The following is an 18,697-nucleotide window of genomic DNA, read 5'->3' on the forward strand; positions in this document are numbered from 1 at the left end:
AGACAACAAGACACTGGGGCTTGGAGCTCAGCTTGTATGTATTTGTATATCCCAATATCACACACATCTCGAAGGGCTTTACAGGCCTACAACAGCAGACCCTGCCAAGAACTCTCTAGGAAGACAAGGGAAAACTCCCAAGAACCTTAATATAGAAGGAAAAGGAAGAAACGGGAAGCAATTCAAAGAGAGATTCCCTCTCCTCAAATGGCCAGGTGTGCAACAGGTACTAAAAGTGGGAGAAATACAATAAAACAGCAGAAGATGAACAACATGGGTCCTGAAAAAGAAAGAGAAAGAGAGACAGAGTCCTGATCCTTGAGCAGCATTCCAGGTAGGCAGTTAGGGGTGGTGGTGGGTGGAAGGGCGAGCAGCTGTGGTCACAGGAACATGAAGCTGCTCGGACATGGTCTTGTAGCGTTTACCCTGACCATGCTTGGCAATAATTTCCTTTCTTAACTTCACAGACAACTCTTTGTTCAGGCCATTTTAATTTGGTTTATTATTCAAAATGATTACATTAAAAGTCTAGTGTCAGTTATATCAAATACGGATGAGAGATGGATCAGAGAAAGGGGAGACAAATATTTCTATAATGGCAGTGAAATCCTCTTTGACTTAATTGTTTTTGGTGTCCAACTGACCTTTTTAAAGTCCTTTCTTGCTGAGGGGAGATTTGCAGCCAGAGGGTTCCCCCCACTGCTTCGCCTTCTTCTGTCCTGTAACCACTGTCGTCTTGACAACCTTGCTGACCTTTCTACCCTGCACCGGTTCCGTCTCGAAGTCTGACGCCATTGCAGCACCATGGGCCTTTGGGTCCAAGAAGGTCAACTGAAGAAGCCACACCATGATGTCAGGGAACTAAGTTAATCAACCTGCCCTGCTGTACGCTTCTGAGACAAAACGTCTTACTTTTTGTCAACTCAACACCATTGCTTTACCACAGCAAGTGATGTGTCTGGAGGAGAATAACAACCTTTAGATAGTTAGGGTATGATATATTAGTGAAATCCACTTTATGGTCAGGATTATTAAAATCAGCCTCATCCAGCTTCCACCTACAAATATTCTCTTTTTGGGCAACATTATCAGCTTTTTGCTCATCATCTTTTAATCGACAAAAGCAGAATTAATAGTTTCCTCAGCCATACTGTGAATTCCGACACCATTGGTCTGCTTGTGGAGAAACTACCTCAAGCTTTAAGTACTGTTAACCTTGCAGTACAGTTTGACAGATAAGGTACTTCTTCCTTTATACACTGGAGTCCATTGCTCCACTAAAACAAAGCTCTTGCAGGCAGGATAAACTGTCCCCCAGGTTTACAAATGAAATCTATTAACTTAAGCGGGTAGAGGTTTTCAGACCCGTCTTGTCTGATAGCCCACAAACCTATCATAAAACCCAAGATGAAATATTTCGGAAATAGAGCATTCTCGTAATGCGCTCCTTTTCCTTGTAATACACTTCCAGCACTTGTTAAAGAGGCAAACTCTCTTGCCTCTTGTCAGCTGTTGTGGGCCTGTAAATCCCTTTGAGACATTGTATGTGATATTGGGCTATACACATACATTTGATTTGAACGTATTGATTCAGGAGCAGGTGGACTACATAATGTCACTTCAGTAGTAGACTGTCTAAAGTCAGGAATAGGTGAGGCGGGTAGTAGTGCCTGGTATTTGTTTGAAGATGTTATTGAATCAGAAGATGCTGGTTCTGTCCTCAAAAATATTTTTTAGATCATGTTCCAGTTGAAGATCTAACTCTTGACTGTGATAAAACTGAAAGGACTTACTTGTTTGAAAGTGGCTCCTTGAATTGATTCTGTTTCTTCCCCATTTCCTGTCTGTGATAAGCTATGAAAAGAAACAGCAACAACAAGCAAATCAATATAATATATAAAGTATATTATCATTCCTAAGGAAATTTAGCTTGAGCAGGCAGTCAAAACACATAGATTGCATTAGAATGTAATGTTGTATCATATCATAAAAGAAAACTAATTTAACAATTGCTGTTAACATACCTTCTTGTTCCCATCTCTTTTTGGAGTTTCTCTTTCTGGGTGTTTCTAAGACGGCTTGTTGCTGTGGAGTCTGTCTCCGATTGTCCCTTCGTCTCATGAAGTGATGACCAACTAGAGGACAAATCCTCTGCTGACACCATGGGTACGTGTTGTCCTGAGCCTGGGCTCCGAGATAGGATGTCTGTGTGTCTGTCTGATCTAGGACTGTCAATGTCTTCATGGAGGGCTGAGAAACCTGACAGGGCAAACATACCATGTACAGAGGAACAGTAGGAATACAGATCACAGAAAATTACAGGACTTCTTTAAAGAAATAATGAATTCAAAACTGGATTGAGTACCTTCACTATGATCCAGTGCGATGGTCTGCTCTATTTCTGCATAGGTGTGTGATGATATATCCTGAGTGGACTTGAACTTGGTTTCAATGAGGTGAACAATATCAATTCGGTTGATCTTGGTGAGGCTTTTTATCAATGAGTTTTCTAGGGAGACAAAAACATGTTTCAAGGGTCCACATTCAAATAATTTGGATTTAAGCTTCTACCTATTTACATAAGCATTAAAGGGTCTACTTCTATACAAATACACACAATGGCTTTGATTTAGTGAATTTGTTAGTTTAACCTCTGTAATTCAGGGAACTTTTGTGTATTTTTTTTATCTCTCAGTTTCTGCTGATATCTAAACCGGTGTCTGTAAACGAAAAAGATAAAGGATATGCAAATAAGAACACTGGTTTGTTTGTATTGCATGGCAAACACAAGCTTTAAGACAAGACCTACAAGTCCGTGCAGGGAAGCAGTATGTGTGTGTTAGTGTGTGAAGCAGACTACAGGTGTTATAAGTTAAAAATATCAGCTACAACCAGCAGCCAATATTTTACCATAAATTTGGCAGGATTTTGTTTTTACAGTAATATATATGCAACTTAAGTTGGTACTAATCAAGAATGAAGGAAATGTGCATGACTGACCTGTGGCAGTTTTCCCCTCCCTCTCTGTCCAGGACTTTAAAAGGGCATGGCTTTGGTCTTGCAGTGATACAGGGTTTTCCACTCTTATCCGACTGATTCTGTCTTCACTGAATTCCAGTTCTCGTGCTAACTCTGGAAAAATAACGAGATTTTTTCAGATGGAATTTATTTATTCATTTTGATTTTAATGTTTTAATCTTAAATCAATAAACTATTATCATCCCCAAAGACCATAGAAACACTACGCTGGCAAGTAATCATCATTCAGCAATTATACCGTATGTATGCATGAGATAAACTAACTCACCTGCATGATAACACTGATTAAGAAACACAGCGTTAAGACTATTCCTCAGGTGTCAAAGAAAGAAAATGAAAAAAGGAGGACAATGGAGAAAAAAACACAAAACTCTGACGCATGTTCAACTTGGTATTCTTTATCTGCTCCTATGATTATAAAGCAGTGTGTGATTGTGATGGAGTTGTAACAAGTGGGTCTGGGTTAGCTAAGCTTATTAAGTAAAGTGGATTTGTGATTCGTCACTATTGAGGGAATTAGAATTTTTTGTAATTTTATCAAGAAATAAAAGTTCTGAAAAAAAAGGAATGTTTGGGAATAATGTAAATTTTAACCTTGACTGGACTGCTGCTACGAAGGTATGACTCACCCGTCCAGCTGAAGCCCAGGTGATCAGCTATTATGGCCAATTGTTGCTCTTTTCTGTCTGCTTCATCTTGTTGATCTACTGCAAATACCACCGGACAGCCAGAAGAAGTCAGAGCAATTGGTATACCAAATAAAAGTCATATTCAGTAAAGGAATCAGAGAAGTTGTTAGGCTTGTTATGTTATTTATAATTCATATAAACCCAAAAATCAAACAAATTCATAACTGGCTATAGAGTATTGTTTTGACAGACCCTATAGTGACACGATTAAAAAAAACTAATTTGTCATTAAATGGTACTGGAATAATAATGTATTGTTTTTTGGTTGCTTTAAAACTTTCAATCCCAAATTTATTGTGACCCAAATTAGGCCTTTAAGTCAATCTTGAGATTTTCAGAACAGAGAGGAAAAGAGATGTAATTAGAAACACAAACAGCTCAAGCAATACAGCCACACAAATTATTGAACAACAAACAGACTTCACACAAGACAACACCTTTACAGCTACAACTAATCCATGTAAGATAGTGGGATACCTTGATAAGTTTTATCATCTGGGATTCGCTGCATCTGCGTCTCAATAGGGTCATCCCACAGCGGTCTAATGGGAAAAGTGCCTCCACAGGGAGGGAATTGAAAAGTTTTGTTTTCAATGATTGATGTATCAATAAATCTGCTCTCCTTAGCTGCAGCCTCTTGTTCTTTTTCTGCCTGCACCAATCTCTCCACAAGTTTTGCTGCTTCATCACTTATCTCCGCAAAGTTCTCAATGGACTGTTTGCGTGGCTTATCTTTCTCTGTAGTAGGTTTTGGATGTGATGACAGACCAGCTTTGCCTCTTTTTGGAAGTCTAGACTGGAAGCCTTTAGATTTTGTTGACTCAGCACTCAAAGGAGAACCTTGTTTTTTAGCAGATGCAATTGTAGACTCTCCTTCACAGAAACTCTTGGCTTTGAAAGATGATCTATTGGTATTGACACCAACAGAAGGACCAGCGTCTGTTTCAGATTTTCTCCTTGTATCCTTTTTCACTGGGATTGTAGGTTTTTTTGGACGGGTAAAATCAACAAGTTTGCCAGTACAGTCAGTCTTAACCTTGTTAGCCCTAATAGGAATTTTAGATTTAGACTCAGAAGTGAAGGAAGTCTCTTTTTTAAGAGTGGTTGACGAGGGAATACCATGGGATGAAAAGGTTGTTGTGGGTTTACCATGATCAGCAGTCTTGGCTTGTGTTTTGGCTGGAGTCTTTTTAACGCTACTTGAAGCACTTTGTTTAGACTTTCCTGTAGGTTTAGGGGCTTCAATCACTGATTGTGGTTCCTCTGGAGAAGAATCGGATGACTCTTGTCCTTGTTCAGAGTACACAGATCTCGTGACTGTAGTTTCAGCTGTGTGCACATTTGTTATGATTTGGTCTGTAGAACGAGTCTCTTCATTTGTGTCTGTTTTCACTTCTAGTCCTTCATAAGATGGGAGATCTTTTGAGTTGACTGAAGCTGAAATAACCATTTGAGGAATTTTAGATTTTGAGGCATCAGATTTAGAACCGGTCTGATCACCTTCAGCAGGGGTCTGAGAATCAATTGATTCATCTGTTTTCTTATCTTCTTCTGTCCTAGGCTCCGTTGTTAGATTCAGACCAACCTGAGATTCAGCTGCTGATTCACTACCTTCTTGTGATATCTCTACGTCATGTTCCTGTAAAGGCTGTTCACCGATCTGAAAAAAAGCAAAGCCACCCGCCTCATCCTCATAGCTCCTTTTAGTCATGTCAATTGCACCACTACGGGTCATTTCAAAGAGCTTTCCTTCTTGGAAAAGGAAAGGGTTGGGCTCACTGGTTGGAGTACTCTCTTCTGTGGGTGTTCTACCCGGAGTTGTATCTGGGGATGGTTGGGAAGACTGGCGGTCCATCACTAGGTTCAGTATCTTCTCTTCTTCTTCTTTGACGTGAACAGCAAAAGCAGCATCATCTTCCTGCATTGCAGTCCAACATTTCATTTCTACTCTTGCCGTGGTACCTTTTGACTCAGTCCTGGGAGGATCCACTGTCTCATCACTCTCCTTCCTGTCACTGTAGGTACTGACGTTTGGTTTGAACACATCCTGTGTTGGTCCACATGCAACAATTGCAACTGTTTGATCTCCTCTGACTTCATCAGTAGCAATGCTTCCTTCATTTAGTGAAATGGACAGTAGATTGTCAAAACCTAACTGTAGACCTTCCCCATCATATCCTTTGTTTTCCTTCAGGTTCCTCAACATTTTCTCCTCTTCAATATTTGTTGTGACAGCTACCGTATTGGCAACACCTTCTTTGTCAACTGTTAAAGATAGTGATTGTTCCTGAACTGTTTGTTCCTGTGAAAGTTTCAGCTGGAACTTTGAATGATGCTGGTCTGAGACAGACTGAGGTCCCTCTGAATTGATACTGGCTGTTGTAGATGCGTTCTTGACCTCGATGCAGTGGGATCCTTCATGCAAACCTGCTGAAAAAGGAGAGGGAGGTTGCATTTTAATATGAGGATCAACAATAATAGATAAGTCTGAATCTTCTGTGGGTTTAATGTGCCTGCATTCACCCTGAGAATGTATCTCCCTGGTGTCTAATGTTTTATAGCTGCCATCCCCTGTCTGGACATCTGTTGAGGGAATTAAAGCTTTCATGGGGCTTTTTTTATTCCTTGAATCTTGCTCCATTTCATCAAATGTTTTTATTTTGGCAGCCATCTTAAACATCTCCTCCTCTGGAGTGAATTTTCTCTTAGTGTCATTGCTTGCATCCATTTCTTCTGTGTCTTCTGGGGTGAATTGAATTGGTATGGATTGAACAGGGAGGAATATATTGACAGGGAGTATGGGGATTACCTCATAACTTACCTCTTCAAAACTAGTTGTATCAGGGGAGAGGGGAGGCTTACCAGAAGTTGCCATCTCAGATGTCTGCTCACAAATGTCTTCATCAGCACAAGCCATACGCTTTCTACCATACAAAACATCTTGGGATAATTCTGAAGCACTGGGGGTCTCTGGATGGGTAGAGGATTTAGTGCACAGACCTGATGTTGCTGGGAATGCTGAATGGATTTTTAGCTCGACAGGACTGCTTTCTAAGGAATCGTGACAAGGTGATTCCTTGGTAGGGCTGGGTTCAATAGAGTCAGGGGACTTATGGGAGGAATTTTCTTCCACGAGAGGACTATTCTCTAAAGAGTCTCTGTGGCTTATTGTCAAGGAGTCATCAGCTAATGGGCTGAGAACCTCTGAGTCTTGTTGTCTTAATGGCAGCTCTAAGATTTCATGACATTGAGAGGTTCTAGATGCTGGTGAAGCAGCTAATGATAATGTTAGCTGACCAATGGGACTCTCATCATCACTAAGACAATTTTCTAAAGTCTCTGAGGTTCTCTTTGTAAACCTATAAGGTTTAGCTGGTTTAGACTCACTTCTTCTAATAGATTTGGACTCAGTTATGGTGTGGTCATCTGCAGCCTCACTGGAAGATAGAGGGAGAGTCAATTCTGTAGACAGGTCTCCAGTGGTCGCTACACCAGAGTCTCCCGAAGTATCCTTGTTCTTCCTTTCTCTTTCCACTGTTATGGCAGTGCCTGCCATTGTTTTAGAGATCTGTTGTCCACTTTTGGGAGAAAGACACATACTTTCAAGACTTGAGCCTGGAGTGGCTAAACCTTCGTGTTTGCAACTGTCCTCGGAGATTAGATGAGGTGTTCCATCTCCTGAACTGCCACTGGGTGAGTCTGCCACAGCCTGCTGCTTTAAACTATCAGAGCTATCATCAAGGCCACTATTGTCAAAGTCAACAGTTTTGCTTTGCTCTGGATGGTCCAAATTAGTGGCTGTGTCTTCCTCTCTGCCTTGCTTCGTTATCTCTCTTGTGCAAGGTTTGCAATCCAAAGACACTTCTCGTTCTTTGGCAATATGGGTGGTTGTTTCTTTGATTATGGATTTTGACTGGATGGTTTCAGAAATTACTGTTTTGTGTGATGCAGACATAGTGGAACTTTTCAGTTGAAAAAGCCCAGGTTTGCTCTTTGATGGGTCCTTCTCTGTTTGGAATGCTTGCATCAGCTCTTTCACTGACATAGTCTCCTCAAGTTTTTCTGATTCAGGGTTTGGGGATTCATGGGCGTCCTGTTTTGATGTAGAGGATTCCTTGGCTTTTGGAGAGACTTTGCTCATAACAGGTAGCTGGGAAGGCCTGCTTCCAATGGTCTTTTTGCTCTTTTGCTCTGCCTCCACCTTCTTCTGTAAGGCTTTCACTTTGTCTTTTATAGAGCCGATGGGAGTTTCTTCCACTACTGGGGATACAGGCGATGCTGGGGATGGAGCTGTAAGCAAAGCAACTGTCTCTCTAGATTCCTCTGTCTGCCCTTGATTATTCCCCTTTTTCCTACCTGGCTTTTTGACATTGCCAGCAACGTTTTTTTCTTGCACTTTGCTTGAAGTTATCGGTTTTACACTTTTGCAAGGAACATCTTTTAATTTTTCATGAACCATTGGCTGTGTTTTCCCTTTAATTTTAGAACTTGTTGGTGCATCCACAAGGTAGTCTCTGAGGTCACCACTGTCTTTGATGGCTTTTGGCCGAGGTGCCCATCGATTACCTCTGCCCTCACGCAACACAGGTTCTTGGGATTCTGAGGCTGCCTCCTGTTTCGCTTCATCTAATTCACTGTCTGAGAGGAGGACCCATTCCTCTGCCATTCTCACTTCTTTTGCTTTCTCATCTGCTCCATCGGCCTCATATGTTCCACTCAATAGTATTTCATTGACTTTTTCTAGGTCCTCTTTGACTTTCTCCAAGTCCATTTTCATTATTTCTAATTCCTCCCCTGACACCTCCTCAGCCCCCTTCTCTACAACACCCCCTCCTAGGGAATCCGATTTCTCTGTGGAGTCCACAGTCAAGATGGCAGTCATTTTGATCAAGTCTTGTTTCATCTCAGACACGTCGGATAGTAGATCTGGTTCTCGAATCAGCTCAGATTTCTGGCCTGATGTCTCCGTCTCTTCATCTTCCATATGGAAGAAAGACAAGTAAGGAGTAAACAAAATAAAAAATTTAAATTAAAGGAGACAGATAATGGAGAATGAGTTTAGGATAAACTTGGTACACACTGCAGGGATCAAAGGCCCACAGTTTTCTACAGGTTCAACATCAGGGTTTCAGAGGAATTTGGCTTGTACTTTCATTATGTCTCCAAGTAGCAAAAGCTAAATAATAAATATGGGAAAATATGAACAGGAAATAACTTGCTTAGACAATGACAGCACACCCACACTCATTCAACAACATAGACCTAGACAAGGTATCTCAAGATTGCTCAGATGTATGAGAAAAGTGTGTCAGAAATCAAGGAAAATGGTTTGAAAACCATGGAGAATGCTTGATCCCATTTTCAAAGTATATCAGTGATAACTTAAACACACATGACGTTTTAAAGTGGTCTCTATACCAAATAATTAAAGAACAAAAAATTCCCAGAATGTTAAAGGAAAAAAGTTAAAGAAACAATGATCTGCAGGGACGTGCAGTCTTTAAATCCGTTTTTATAAATAAAAACACATTATATAACCAAAGTTGAAAATTAATTTCCGATACAAGTTGCACAAAACATAACAAAATGGTACAGTGTGGAGAAATCTCACAAACTAAGCACAGCAACTGAAGAGCAAAATACACTCTCAGAAATGAGACATATAAACACACACATACACAATTAGGCAAGGCAAGTTATTTCCATGGAAAGCAAAGGATAGTGCTGATGGAGGCCCTGACAAACAGTGAGTGGGGTGAGGAGAAAATGTATTCTGATAAAATCCAGAACTCAAAAACAAAAGCTGCTTGAGGAGCATGTTTAAGTACATACTGTTTATGTTGATGTGGCAAAAAAAAATGTTCGTACGCGTAAAATAAAAACAAAAAAACACACCCGCACGCACACAAGCATGCACAGACACACATACACACATGTTATATCAGATAGATAGAAAGGAGGAAACATAACACTGTCATGAGAAGATGCAGATGGGCTTTTGTGTTTTTGACAGAAGACAAAATATGTACAGTATATACGCTACAATAAGCTGTGACTTTTATGTGTGAGCCTGGTTTTTCCCCTTTACACAATGTTCTACCGCAACAGAGGTAGCAGTCATGCATAAATAGTGAGAAATGTTTACTTTGGTTTAGTTTACAAAGACATTGAGTTACATATATTATTATGAAACAGCATCTATTTTGAAAAAGTTAGCAGAGAAGATCAAGAATTAGAAAATAAAAGTGTCTTACATTTCTCTGACGATCTGCAGATCTGGAAAGACAATATAGAAAAAGGACCCAAGTTAGTCATGTTGCATTCAGTAAGTGTGATTCAACTGCTATTTCAGTCAAAGGCTATAAAGACACAAAACAGCATTAAGAATGGACAACACAAGCAATATAATAACTTTAATTGTAATAAGTAAATAATATTTTACATAAATTTTGAGTGTTGTCATTTATCAGATTTGTCAGGTTAGGCTAACCCATCGCCATGACAAATCATATACATTAAACAAAATGCATCTGAACATAGTGCACATAAAACAGCTACAATTCGCTTAAACCAGGCCTCATGGGAATAAAGCAGACAGAATATGTCAGCAAAGCTTGGTAGCGTTTACCTCTTCCTCTTGGTCAGAATCAGACTCCTTTGTAGGTCAAGAAGCAGCAAGAAGCAGAATGATGCACAGATAGAAACAACAGCAACATTAAAAGGAGAAAAGGGAAAGGGCATGTATTACCATAGCAATGAAAGATGGCAGATTAGTGTGATTTTTAGACTGGGTCAGCGAAATCTTTATATCTTGTAGCATAAAGCATTAGGAATGGTCAGGTAGTTAAACACAATGGGGCTGTGTAAATTTGGCACACAGTTATTTTGCAGGTATATGATGTTATGTTTTGTAATTACAATGTTGGAACTGATCAGCAGAAATAGTTAAAATAACTATTTATAAGTGTGAGTGAGCTCAATACCGAAATAACGTCTAACATTAAGGCAATAATAAAACCAATACATGTTTAATGTTAAATGATAGGTCACAACAGCCTTTCTTATACAACAAAACTCATTCTCAATACAAAGCGTCCTTGGTTGTTTCAACAGCCAACACGGTGTCCTCACCTTAGAGTATGATGGGAGTGTGATGTTGAGGTTACATATGGCATTTTGGGTGAGTGACCTGTAGTTCCTTGGTTCTTTCATGAAGGACAGACGACCACATGGCTCTTGAGTGTTGTCTCTGATCTACAAAACCAAGCTCAGCATTAAACGAATAAAGCCGTTCATCTAACACAACAACAGAGTAACAAAATAGCTTTCAGCAGGTCAGAAAATGCCTCCAAACTAATCAATAGAGTAAAAGAGTAAAAGTACACAACTACAAGTAAGTTAAGTTACTACTAACTTGACACCATTGAATCACGTTCAAAGTGAAACTGACTATTTGAACCTCGCCCTATAGCAGAGGAAAAAGAAGCGACATCAAGGGAATAGTGCTCACTTTGATGAAGAGAGCTAGTCTATTCTCTTTAAAGGCATAGAAGCTGAAGAGATGGTGCTGGCCGCTTTTAATCAGGGGTACAAGGTTACCAAAGCAGTCTGCATAGATAGGTTTGCCTTCCAGGACCTAAGAAAAATAAAAAGTAAAGTATATACAGGAGTGAAAAGGGTAATCTTTAACGTATACAGTAAATAGTGCTCCCTCTTGCCTCTGCTCTGAATTCTCACCTCTACATCCCGACTGCGTGCCACTTCAGTGAAGTTCTCCTGATGCTCTAGTGTTTTGTCAATCTTGTCGTCTGTCATGCAGAAACAGCGTAGACGGGCCTCAATGGGATCATGTGTCTTAGCAAAGATGACAAACTTTGCCATGTAGGGGACACAGATGATCTCCCTGTACACCTGAGTGGAGAATTTGACAGATTCCTGCACTTGCTGACAGTCAATCAGCCAAAACCTAGAAACCAGGTGGGATTGGAGAGTTATGGTGAGACAAGTTGTGTAGGTTGGTGTATTTTCACTTGAAAACAGCGTATATCCACTGGGTAAAAGTGAGTACATACTGTATGTGGCAGACTTATCTGTCAAACTACTTCCTACCAAATACCTACCTAGCAGACACATTGGTGGTGAAGGAAACACAGTCAGTGATAAATGTCAGCGGAGTGGTTCCTGTTATATCCTCCCACTGTGCAGGTGTTGTTCCACCTATAAAACAACACACAACAAAAACACTCCCAGATTAAAAACTGTGTATGTGTGTGCGCGCGCGTGAAAGTCTGTGTGTGCGCGTTCTGTAACCTGTGATACTACAGAGCAGCCGTAAAGTGGGCGTGTCGCCTCCAAAGCCGTTGAGCACCGGGTCAGAGCTATTCTTCGGGATGGGAATTGTCATGGTGATAGGTTTATGGAACTTCCTCCTGCGGGGCTCCAAGGTGACAATTGGGCTGAAGGTGGCCTTGTTCCCCAGAATCTTCCTCACTGCATCCAAACCCACTGGCTGAGCCTGAGGGAAAGAAGACACTCCACTATATGCCAGTATGTAAACAGAAAAATAAAGAGAATTGGAGACAAATGAATTACCTGCAGGCCAACCCTGATTCTCTTTGTAAGGGCGCCCTCAGGAAAAACTGCCTGGACTTGGGGTACAACTGTGCTGCTCAGGATGCCTCCCTCAGGGCCAATCAGATTACTGTCTTGCTTGATGCGTGACACCACTGCAAAGTACTGTGGGAAATCTCTGGTGATGATGCGGCAAATCCGTTTCTTCTCCAGCTCCTCTGGTGTGTCAAGCTCTGCAGGACATAACCAAGAGAGGAACAAGCTGTCAAGGGTATTGCTCTTACAATTCATCTTATAAGCAGTTTTGTGTTGTCTGTGGAGGTTGGACAAAGTACATTTGCTAAAATGATGTGTATAGTGTTGTTTTTATGATCCCTCCCTTTGACACATTGTATGGAGCTCATTTTTGTGTGTCATGTTAATAACAGCAGACTGACCCTCATCGATGCCATTAAGAATCTGGTTGAGCTCCTCCTGGTCCTGTTCACAGTGATGTTCCTTCCAGCTATCGCCATTCTCACTCCTCAGGATTACCAACTCCCTCTCCTTTCCTCTCAGGGCAGCAAAATGAGGAATCTCCACAATGACTGGACTGCAAGGGTAGAGGGAAGGCAACATGCAGACGTGAGTGAGGAATATATATACAACAAAACAGAATTCCTTTCACATGGATTAACATGTTGTTTATTGTTTTTTGAACCTCTGGCTAGCAGCACAACTCTGGTTTCAAGTTAGTGATTACAAGTTGATATGAAAGGGTAACTGATGTGTGTACGTGAGAGAGAGAGAGAGACAATGAATTAAATGGAAGGCCATTGGGCAGGCTAGGGTTAGGGTCAGGGTAGAGCTGGGCGACATGGGCAAAAAGTTTTCACGTAATTTAACTATATATATTATTTGATATATATCTCAATATTAATTGGCAATCACACAAATGGTTTCATGTTAGTGTGAAGATTGATTTTTTTTTTTTTTAAGGTTTCTCCAAATGTATCCGGACTGCTGTGACTATTGCTTCACTACACTTTTTGGGAGTTTTTTTCTCATCTTTCTAGAGTGCTTCGGGCTCGGTCGGGAACCATCTGTTGTTGTGGGCACTTAAGCCCTTCGCCATGTTGAGTGTGCTATTGCGCTTTACAAATAAGCTTGACTTGACTCATGCACGAACCTGGTCTTGCACCTTGTGATCTCAGGAGACAATAAGAGTAGCTCAGAGAGTAGCAACACAGCAAAGAGAGGAGAATACTGGAAAAGCAGTAATTGGCTAGATCTATGGCTCCCAAACCTTTTATTTCGCGCCGCCCTTTTATAGTTTTATAGTTTTTCAGAGTCAGAGGGCTTGGTATAAAAATTATACCACTCTGCTACTACTCTGTAACATGTTAAAAGTTTGAACACTCAAAATGATCTAGTTACATGAAATAATGACTTTGTTGCCATTGTGAGTCTACTTACCTATGCAGGTCAGAGAACCATTTAAACATGACACAAAAATGGCAGGAATAATAAAAAACATAAAACTATCAGGCAAGCAGGAAGCGTGAAAACAAAAAATGACCAAGACAAAAGTGGAAGAAGGCGAAGCACAAAACAGGATTAAAGCTGAAATCATCCACTAAATTTCATCAAGGTAATGCAATCTTATTTTGTATTATATGCTGAAAAATGCGAAGTTTGTTTTACATTCCTATCTGAAAGCTAGTAATCCTAGTTTGGTGTCAAAATTGGCAAATTTGAAAAACATTTGAACTATCAATATCTTTAACTCTTAGTCTCTCAGTCAAATTGTGCTATTTGTTGTTATAATTTTTAATCCTCATTTCAAGACTTTGTTACAGAATATAGCTACATCTAGAACAGAACAGAATTGTGGGCACTGAAATTGAAATTACTGTTCAAGACTGGAATTTGATTATTACTTAACATTACTATTACCTGCTACAAAATAAAATGTATGTGTAAGCAAACCTCTCATTGATTTATGTGATTTGCCTTTAAATTGGAATTGAAAACAGTAAGTCTATAATGTACCAAAGTGTCTACCTTTGAAGTCACTCAGCTTTAAATTAAAGAATCACAAAAGCAATACACTATTATTACCACAACCACTACAATGACAGCAATCAGTTGAAATGGGGAAACACAACAGTAGCACACATGACAACATAATACCAGGTGGACAAAATAACATGAAGGCCAAACGTTTGTAATGGAAAATAGTGACCAACCATAACTGGAGAGTTAAGCATAACTGTTTATTTTTGCACACCCTACCCGAGGAATTTCGTCCCTGGCGGGCCGAGCTGGAGGATTCTGCTAACCAAACTCTCCCCCTCATTAAGAGGAGGCGGGGCAGTGGGAAGATGGAGTTTACTGTGTTCAATCAAGCATCCGTGTGCAGCATTTAGGAAAAAAGACACACACAACGTTTTGGGTGGGTGCAAAATAGAAACCTTGAGCACTGATGAGATTCGGTAGATACTACAGCATCTCTTAGTCGCATGACCTAATCTCAACATTTTGAAAGACCAATATTTGCATATCTTTAGAGGAAAGTACAGTTTCAATAGAAGTAATGAATGAATAACGGAATCTCTTAAAAATAATTAAAGCAGGTCAACTAAAATTAGAAGATTAAGGACTTAGTTGTAGAAAATCATAATACAATTGATTGGGCCTATCTGCTTTTATATGGTGTACGAATAAGAAAAAGGAAAAGCACGTTTTAGTGGTAGTGATCTCCTACACTACCAATGTCCACAACATACTGCAACTGCTGTGTACCGTATTCATAAAATCAATCATGATGTGATAAACTGGAGGAGGGGTTATTGATAGGAATGAGAGGAAGGAAATGGTTAGAGAGAAGCATACTGAAGAGCAAAGACTGGAGTTTCCTGGTGCTGGGAAATAGCAAGAACAGAGAGAGAGACTGTTTTAGTAAGGCAGAGGTTAGAGCAAAGCAATCTTGAAAGGAGCAGCAAGCTTCTTGTGAAAATAATACAAATCTCCAAGATCAAATGAAATCATCAATGCACAGCCAGGAGAAGTTAGTACCTCGACAACCCATCCTGTCCCTGCCATTTTAACATTGGCAGTTTACATATTTAAATTCCAGACATAACAAAAAAATAAAAAAGGAATTTGTTATAAACAATCGATAGCTATAGAAAATCAATCATATATCGACCAAAAAGGCACCATCTGACTTGCCCCAGACAACTGATAGCTGAAAATACGTTTGTAGAGGAAATGTATCCACCCTCTTCTTTTTCTACTTCCCTTTACATTTCCTTGAGATCACACTGAACTTACCCAAGGAACTGGGCTCCAGAGGGCCCCACCTCTATGACCCTGCTGGCCAGGCCCTCTCCCTCAACCACTGGTGGCATGGGGGCCAAACGGTGCCTCTTCACAAGCCGACACGTCACCCGTGTGGGGGCGCTACACTTCCTTGGTGGAATGATGATACGCAGCCCGTTGTGTCTGCAACCACACATGGCTCCACCCCTGGCATCAACCATGAAGCTAACCAGGAAGCTAAGATGGAAAAGAAAAACAATAACAGTATAGAGATATAAGTTCATGCAAAATCTCCACTTTCTTCAATTCTCCATCCAAAGTGAACATGAATACGAATGCATGCACAGTGCAAAGTGAATATAGGGACACAGATATCAGTGAAAGATTATGGGTGTGATGAGGTGACATTACACACAGTATGACGCAAAATGGTTAGAAGACATAAATAGTCCTTCACCACATCACAAAACACGTCACAGAGGCTTTGTGCTGAATGGAGAGTAGACATGACCAGGATATTGTGACAAAATCAATGAACATGTAAGACTTTGAAGGGGTTTAACATTAGTCTTGACTTCCATTATTTAAGAAAATTGGATGTGTGTTTCAGAGTTTCAAGCTGAACAAACTGCATATGGAAGAAACATCAAAAATATCCAGAAGAAACACAATAATAACATTGTGCATTGCTGAGTCAAGAACACAAATGAGATCCCATCTGTTATACAATGTTTTACTGAATATAATATTATCTGGTTAAAGGATTTTGGATGTTTTTGCCCCTTTTGTCAGGTTGAAAGTAATAGTGAGGTGCAGCAACACAAACATCTCTCCACTAGTAAAGCACAATGTAAGTGACAGGAAGGGAAGGATTAACAAGGTAATGATGAAAGCATGGTGAAGTGGGTCACCTGCTGTGGTCTCCATGATCATGGCACGGAGAGGCAGGGCTGAAAACAAAAGCCACGTCAGATAGGAAGAAAAGGTCAGTAAATGGTTCACAGTGAAACAAACAACAGGGCAAATATGAGAAACAATGAACAAGGATCAGAATACATTTTTGTGGGAAAGAATTAACACATTAACCAATAGACACAATGCCCAATACCCAATAGTGAGCTGCCTACATAGTCAGCTGCCTATCTAGATAGCATCATGCTGTTATGTTAGGCAGCTTATTAAAAGCCACAAAACCATTATTATCATTTAAAACATTCAATTCATTTTCATTTATTTCAAGCACACATGGCAGAATCTATACTCTACTGCCCTCTCATCCATAGCAGACAGCCGGCCCTGCCAACGACCTCATGCTCCTGTGCATTCATAATGAAATTCAACGTCTGAATCATTAAACACTAACTAAATAATTCTACATTAATTGTGTGGTGGCCTCTGCTAATGGAGACTAAATAACAGCTGTACTGTGAGGGCTATGCTATGAACTGGTTATTTATTTATTATTGCGTATTAATGGTGTGTCCGTGCAATTGGCTTAAAACCATTATGCCATTTAAGCCTCTTGGGATTTATAAAACATAGAGTATAGTCTGCTATAAACATTCTATAAGCTTACTAACCCAGAGTGGATCGAGCCAGAGGATAAAGCCACGTTGTCCAGGTTCTCTGTACCCCAACTCAGCCGAAATGGGTACTTCTCATTTTCTCTGGCAAGAGATGAAACCTGACAACAAAAGAATAAACTCTTAAATCACTTCAAAATATAAACTACGTACCATACCTATGTATCTAAGCAGGGTGAGGTGGGGAGAGGTAGGGTAAGTAGTGTTTGATGAAGGATTGAACTGCTGAAGAACTGTAGGGGACCCCCCAGACTGGGCCAACAGATCAGACTGATGGGTACAGTTCACTATTTCTTTGTTGGGGTCATTAAGTGAACACAGACATTTGGTTTTCATCTAAAGCTATGTACAATAGACAATTGTACAGAAGTGATGCATGTACCTGGTGACTGGTGAACATCTCATCCATCATGCCTTCATGTTTAGGGGAGTAGTAGTTGTGGTAGGTGGGCATGAAGGATTTTTCTGAACTGGAGTAAAAAGATTAAATGAGAAAGTGATCACCTTTGAGTAAAAAGCTAAAGTAAAATAAAAGTAAAATAATGACAAAGGTGCCAGTCATTGATATTATTACAACATATTATTTCATCTCTGTACTGCTCTCTCTTACCTGTCAGCCTGCCCTCCCTCCAGGTTGAAGCGCAGGTAGTTCATTCCATCCATGTACTGGCCAGGCAGGGAGTCATCTCCCAGCTCCCTGAGGTCCTCGGCTCTTAGATACTCTCCTCCATCACCTGTCATAGTGTCATCCCCTTTGGAAAGTAAAGCGAGGGGTGGAGGTGAGTTTGAAAGTGTATCCAAGGTTTTGGGAAATATGGTATTCGGGGCAAGTTACAGATGCAATCATGCACATACACATCAAAATCATCCAAATGCTGACACACAACAATAATAAACAATTAGATCTGAGGAAGATTTACTGTGCTGGAATTCCAGCACCAGAGCACTTAAGGTACATTTTGACTGGCTCCAATATGCAACATGACTTACCCTCCTCATCTGAGACATCCAGCACCTCAGTCATGGTCTCTGGCACGTTCAACTTGTGTTTCTCTGTCACAGTCTGTCATCATGGGTGGAAAAATTGCAATCAGTGACAGTTCTCGCTGGGATTAAATGCAAAAACTTTATCAGTTAACTTCAACTGTGCTTAGTCTCTGTCTCCTCAGAAAGAAAAACAAAGGCTATTCTTGCTGGTAATGGTGATGATTTCATTACACCGGTTTCTGAAGTACAAACAGTGCGATAAGAAAAACCCAAAAACGATTCCAAAAAACTAGCATGCCAGCTTTTTAGGTTAGTCAACAGTTAGGTTGAACTCCCACAGGGATAGAGATGTACTTAATCTGTAGTTCAGATAGCCAATACGCGTAAGCGCTTTTCTATTGTTGTACTTAATGCTGTCAGCCCATTTAATAAAAGCTTTCTACAGCTGGAAATCCATGTAGTGCATTGAAGTGCTTTTTCAACACCACTGACAATGTTGTGGCAGTGGAGTTCTTCTGCTTGACT

General features: G+C 40.3%; 1 protein-coding gene across 1 annotated transcript in view; it reads right to left on the reverse strand.

The window, feature by feature from the left end:
* LOC142993087 (ankyrin-2-like) overlaps positions 1–18,697 on the reverse strand; it is a 46,116-nt gene that overhangs the window by 1,944 nt on the left and 25,475 nt on the right. The window contains 25 exon segments of the mRNA XM_076143719.1: positions 645–687; positions 689–831; positions 1,794–1,854; positions 2,025–2,259; positions 2,366–2,509; positions 3,001–3,132; positions 3,669–3,746; positions 4,206–6,155; positions 6,252–8,705; positions 9,983–10,004; positions 10,351–10,383; positions 10,860–10,982; positions 11,239–11,364; positions 11,466–11,694; positions 11,849–11,945; positions 12,039–12,243; positions 12,321–12,532; positions 12,737–12,891; positions 14,574–14,672; positions 15,615–15,839; positions 16,514–16,552; positions 17,183–17,286; positions 17,568–17,655; positions 17,796–17,937; positions 18,125–18,248. Coding sequence (XP_075999834.1) covers positions 645–687; positions 689–831; positions 1,794–1,854; positions 2,025–2,259; positions 2,366–2,509; positions 3,001–3,132; positions 3,669–3,746; positions 4,206–6,155; positions 6,252–8,705; positions 9,983–10,004; positions 10,351–10,383; positions 10,860–10,982; positions 11,239–11,364; positions 11,466–11,694; positions 11,849–11,945; positions 12,039–12,243; positions 12,321–12,532; positions 12,737–12,891; positions 14,574–14,672; positions 15,615–15,839; positions 16,514–16,552; positions 17,183–17,286; positions 17,568–17,655; positions 17,796–17,937; positions 18,125–18,248 — 7,263 coding nt within the window.

This window comes from Genypterus blacodes, unplaced genomic scaffold (genome assembly GCF_046128005.1).
Source record: "Genypterus blacodes isolate CSIRO-AG114 ecotype Tasmania unplaced genomic scaffold, CSIRO-AGI_Gbla_v1 ptg000027l_1, whole genome shotgun sequence".
Classification (NCBI taxonomy): domain Eukaryota; kingdom Metazoa; phylum Chordata; class Actinopteri; order Ophidiiformes; family Ophidiidae; genus Genypterus; species Genypterus blacodes.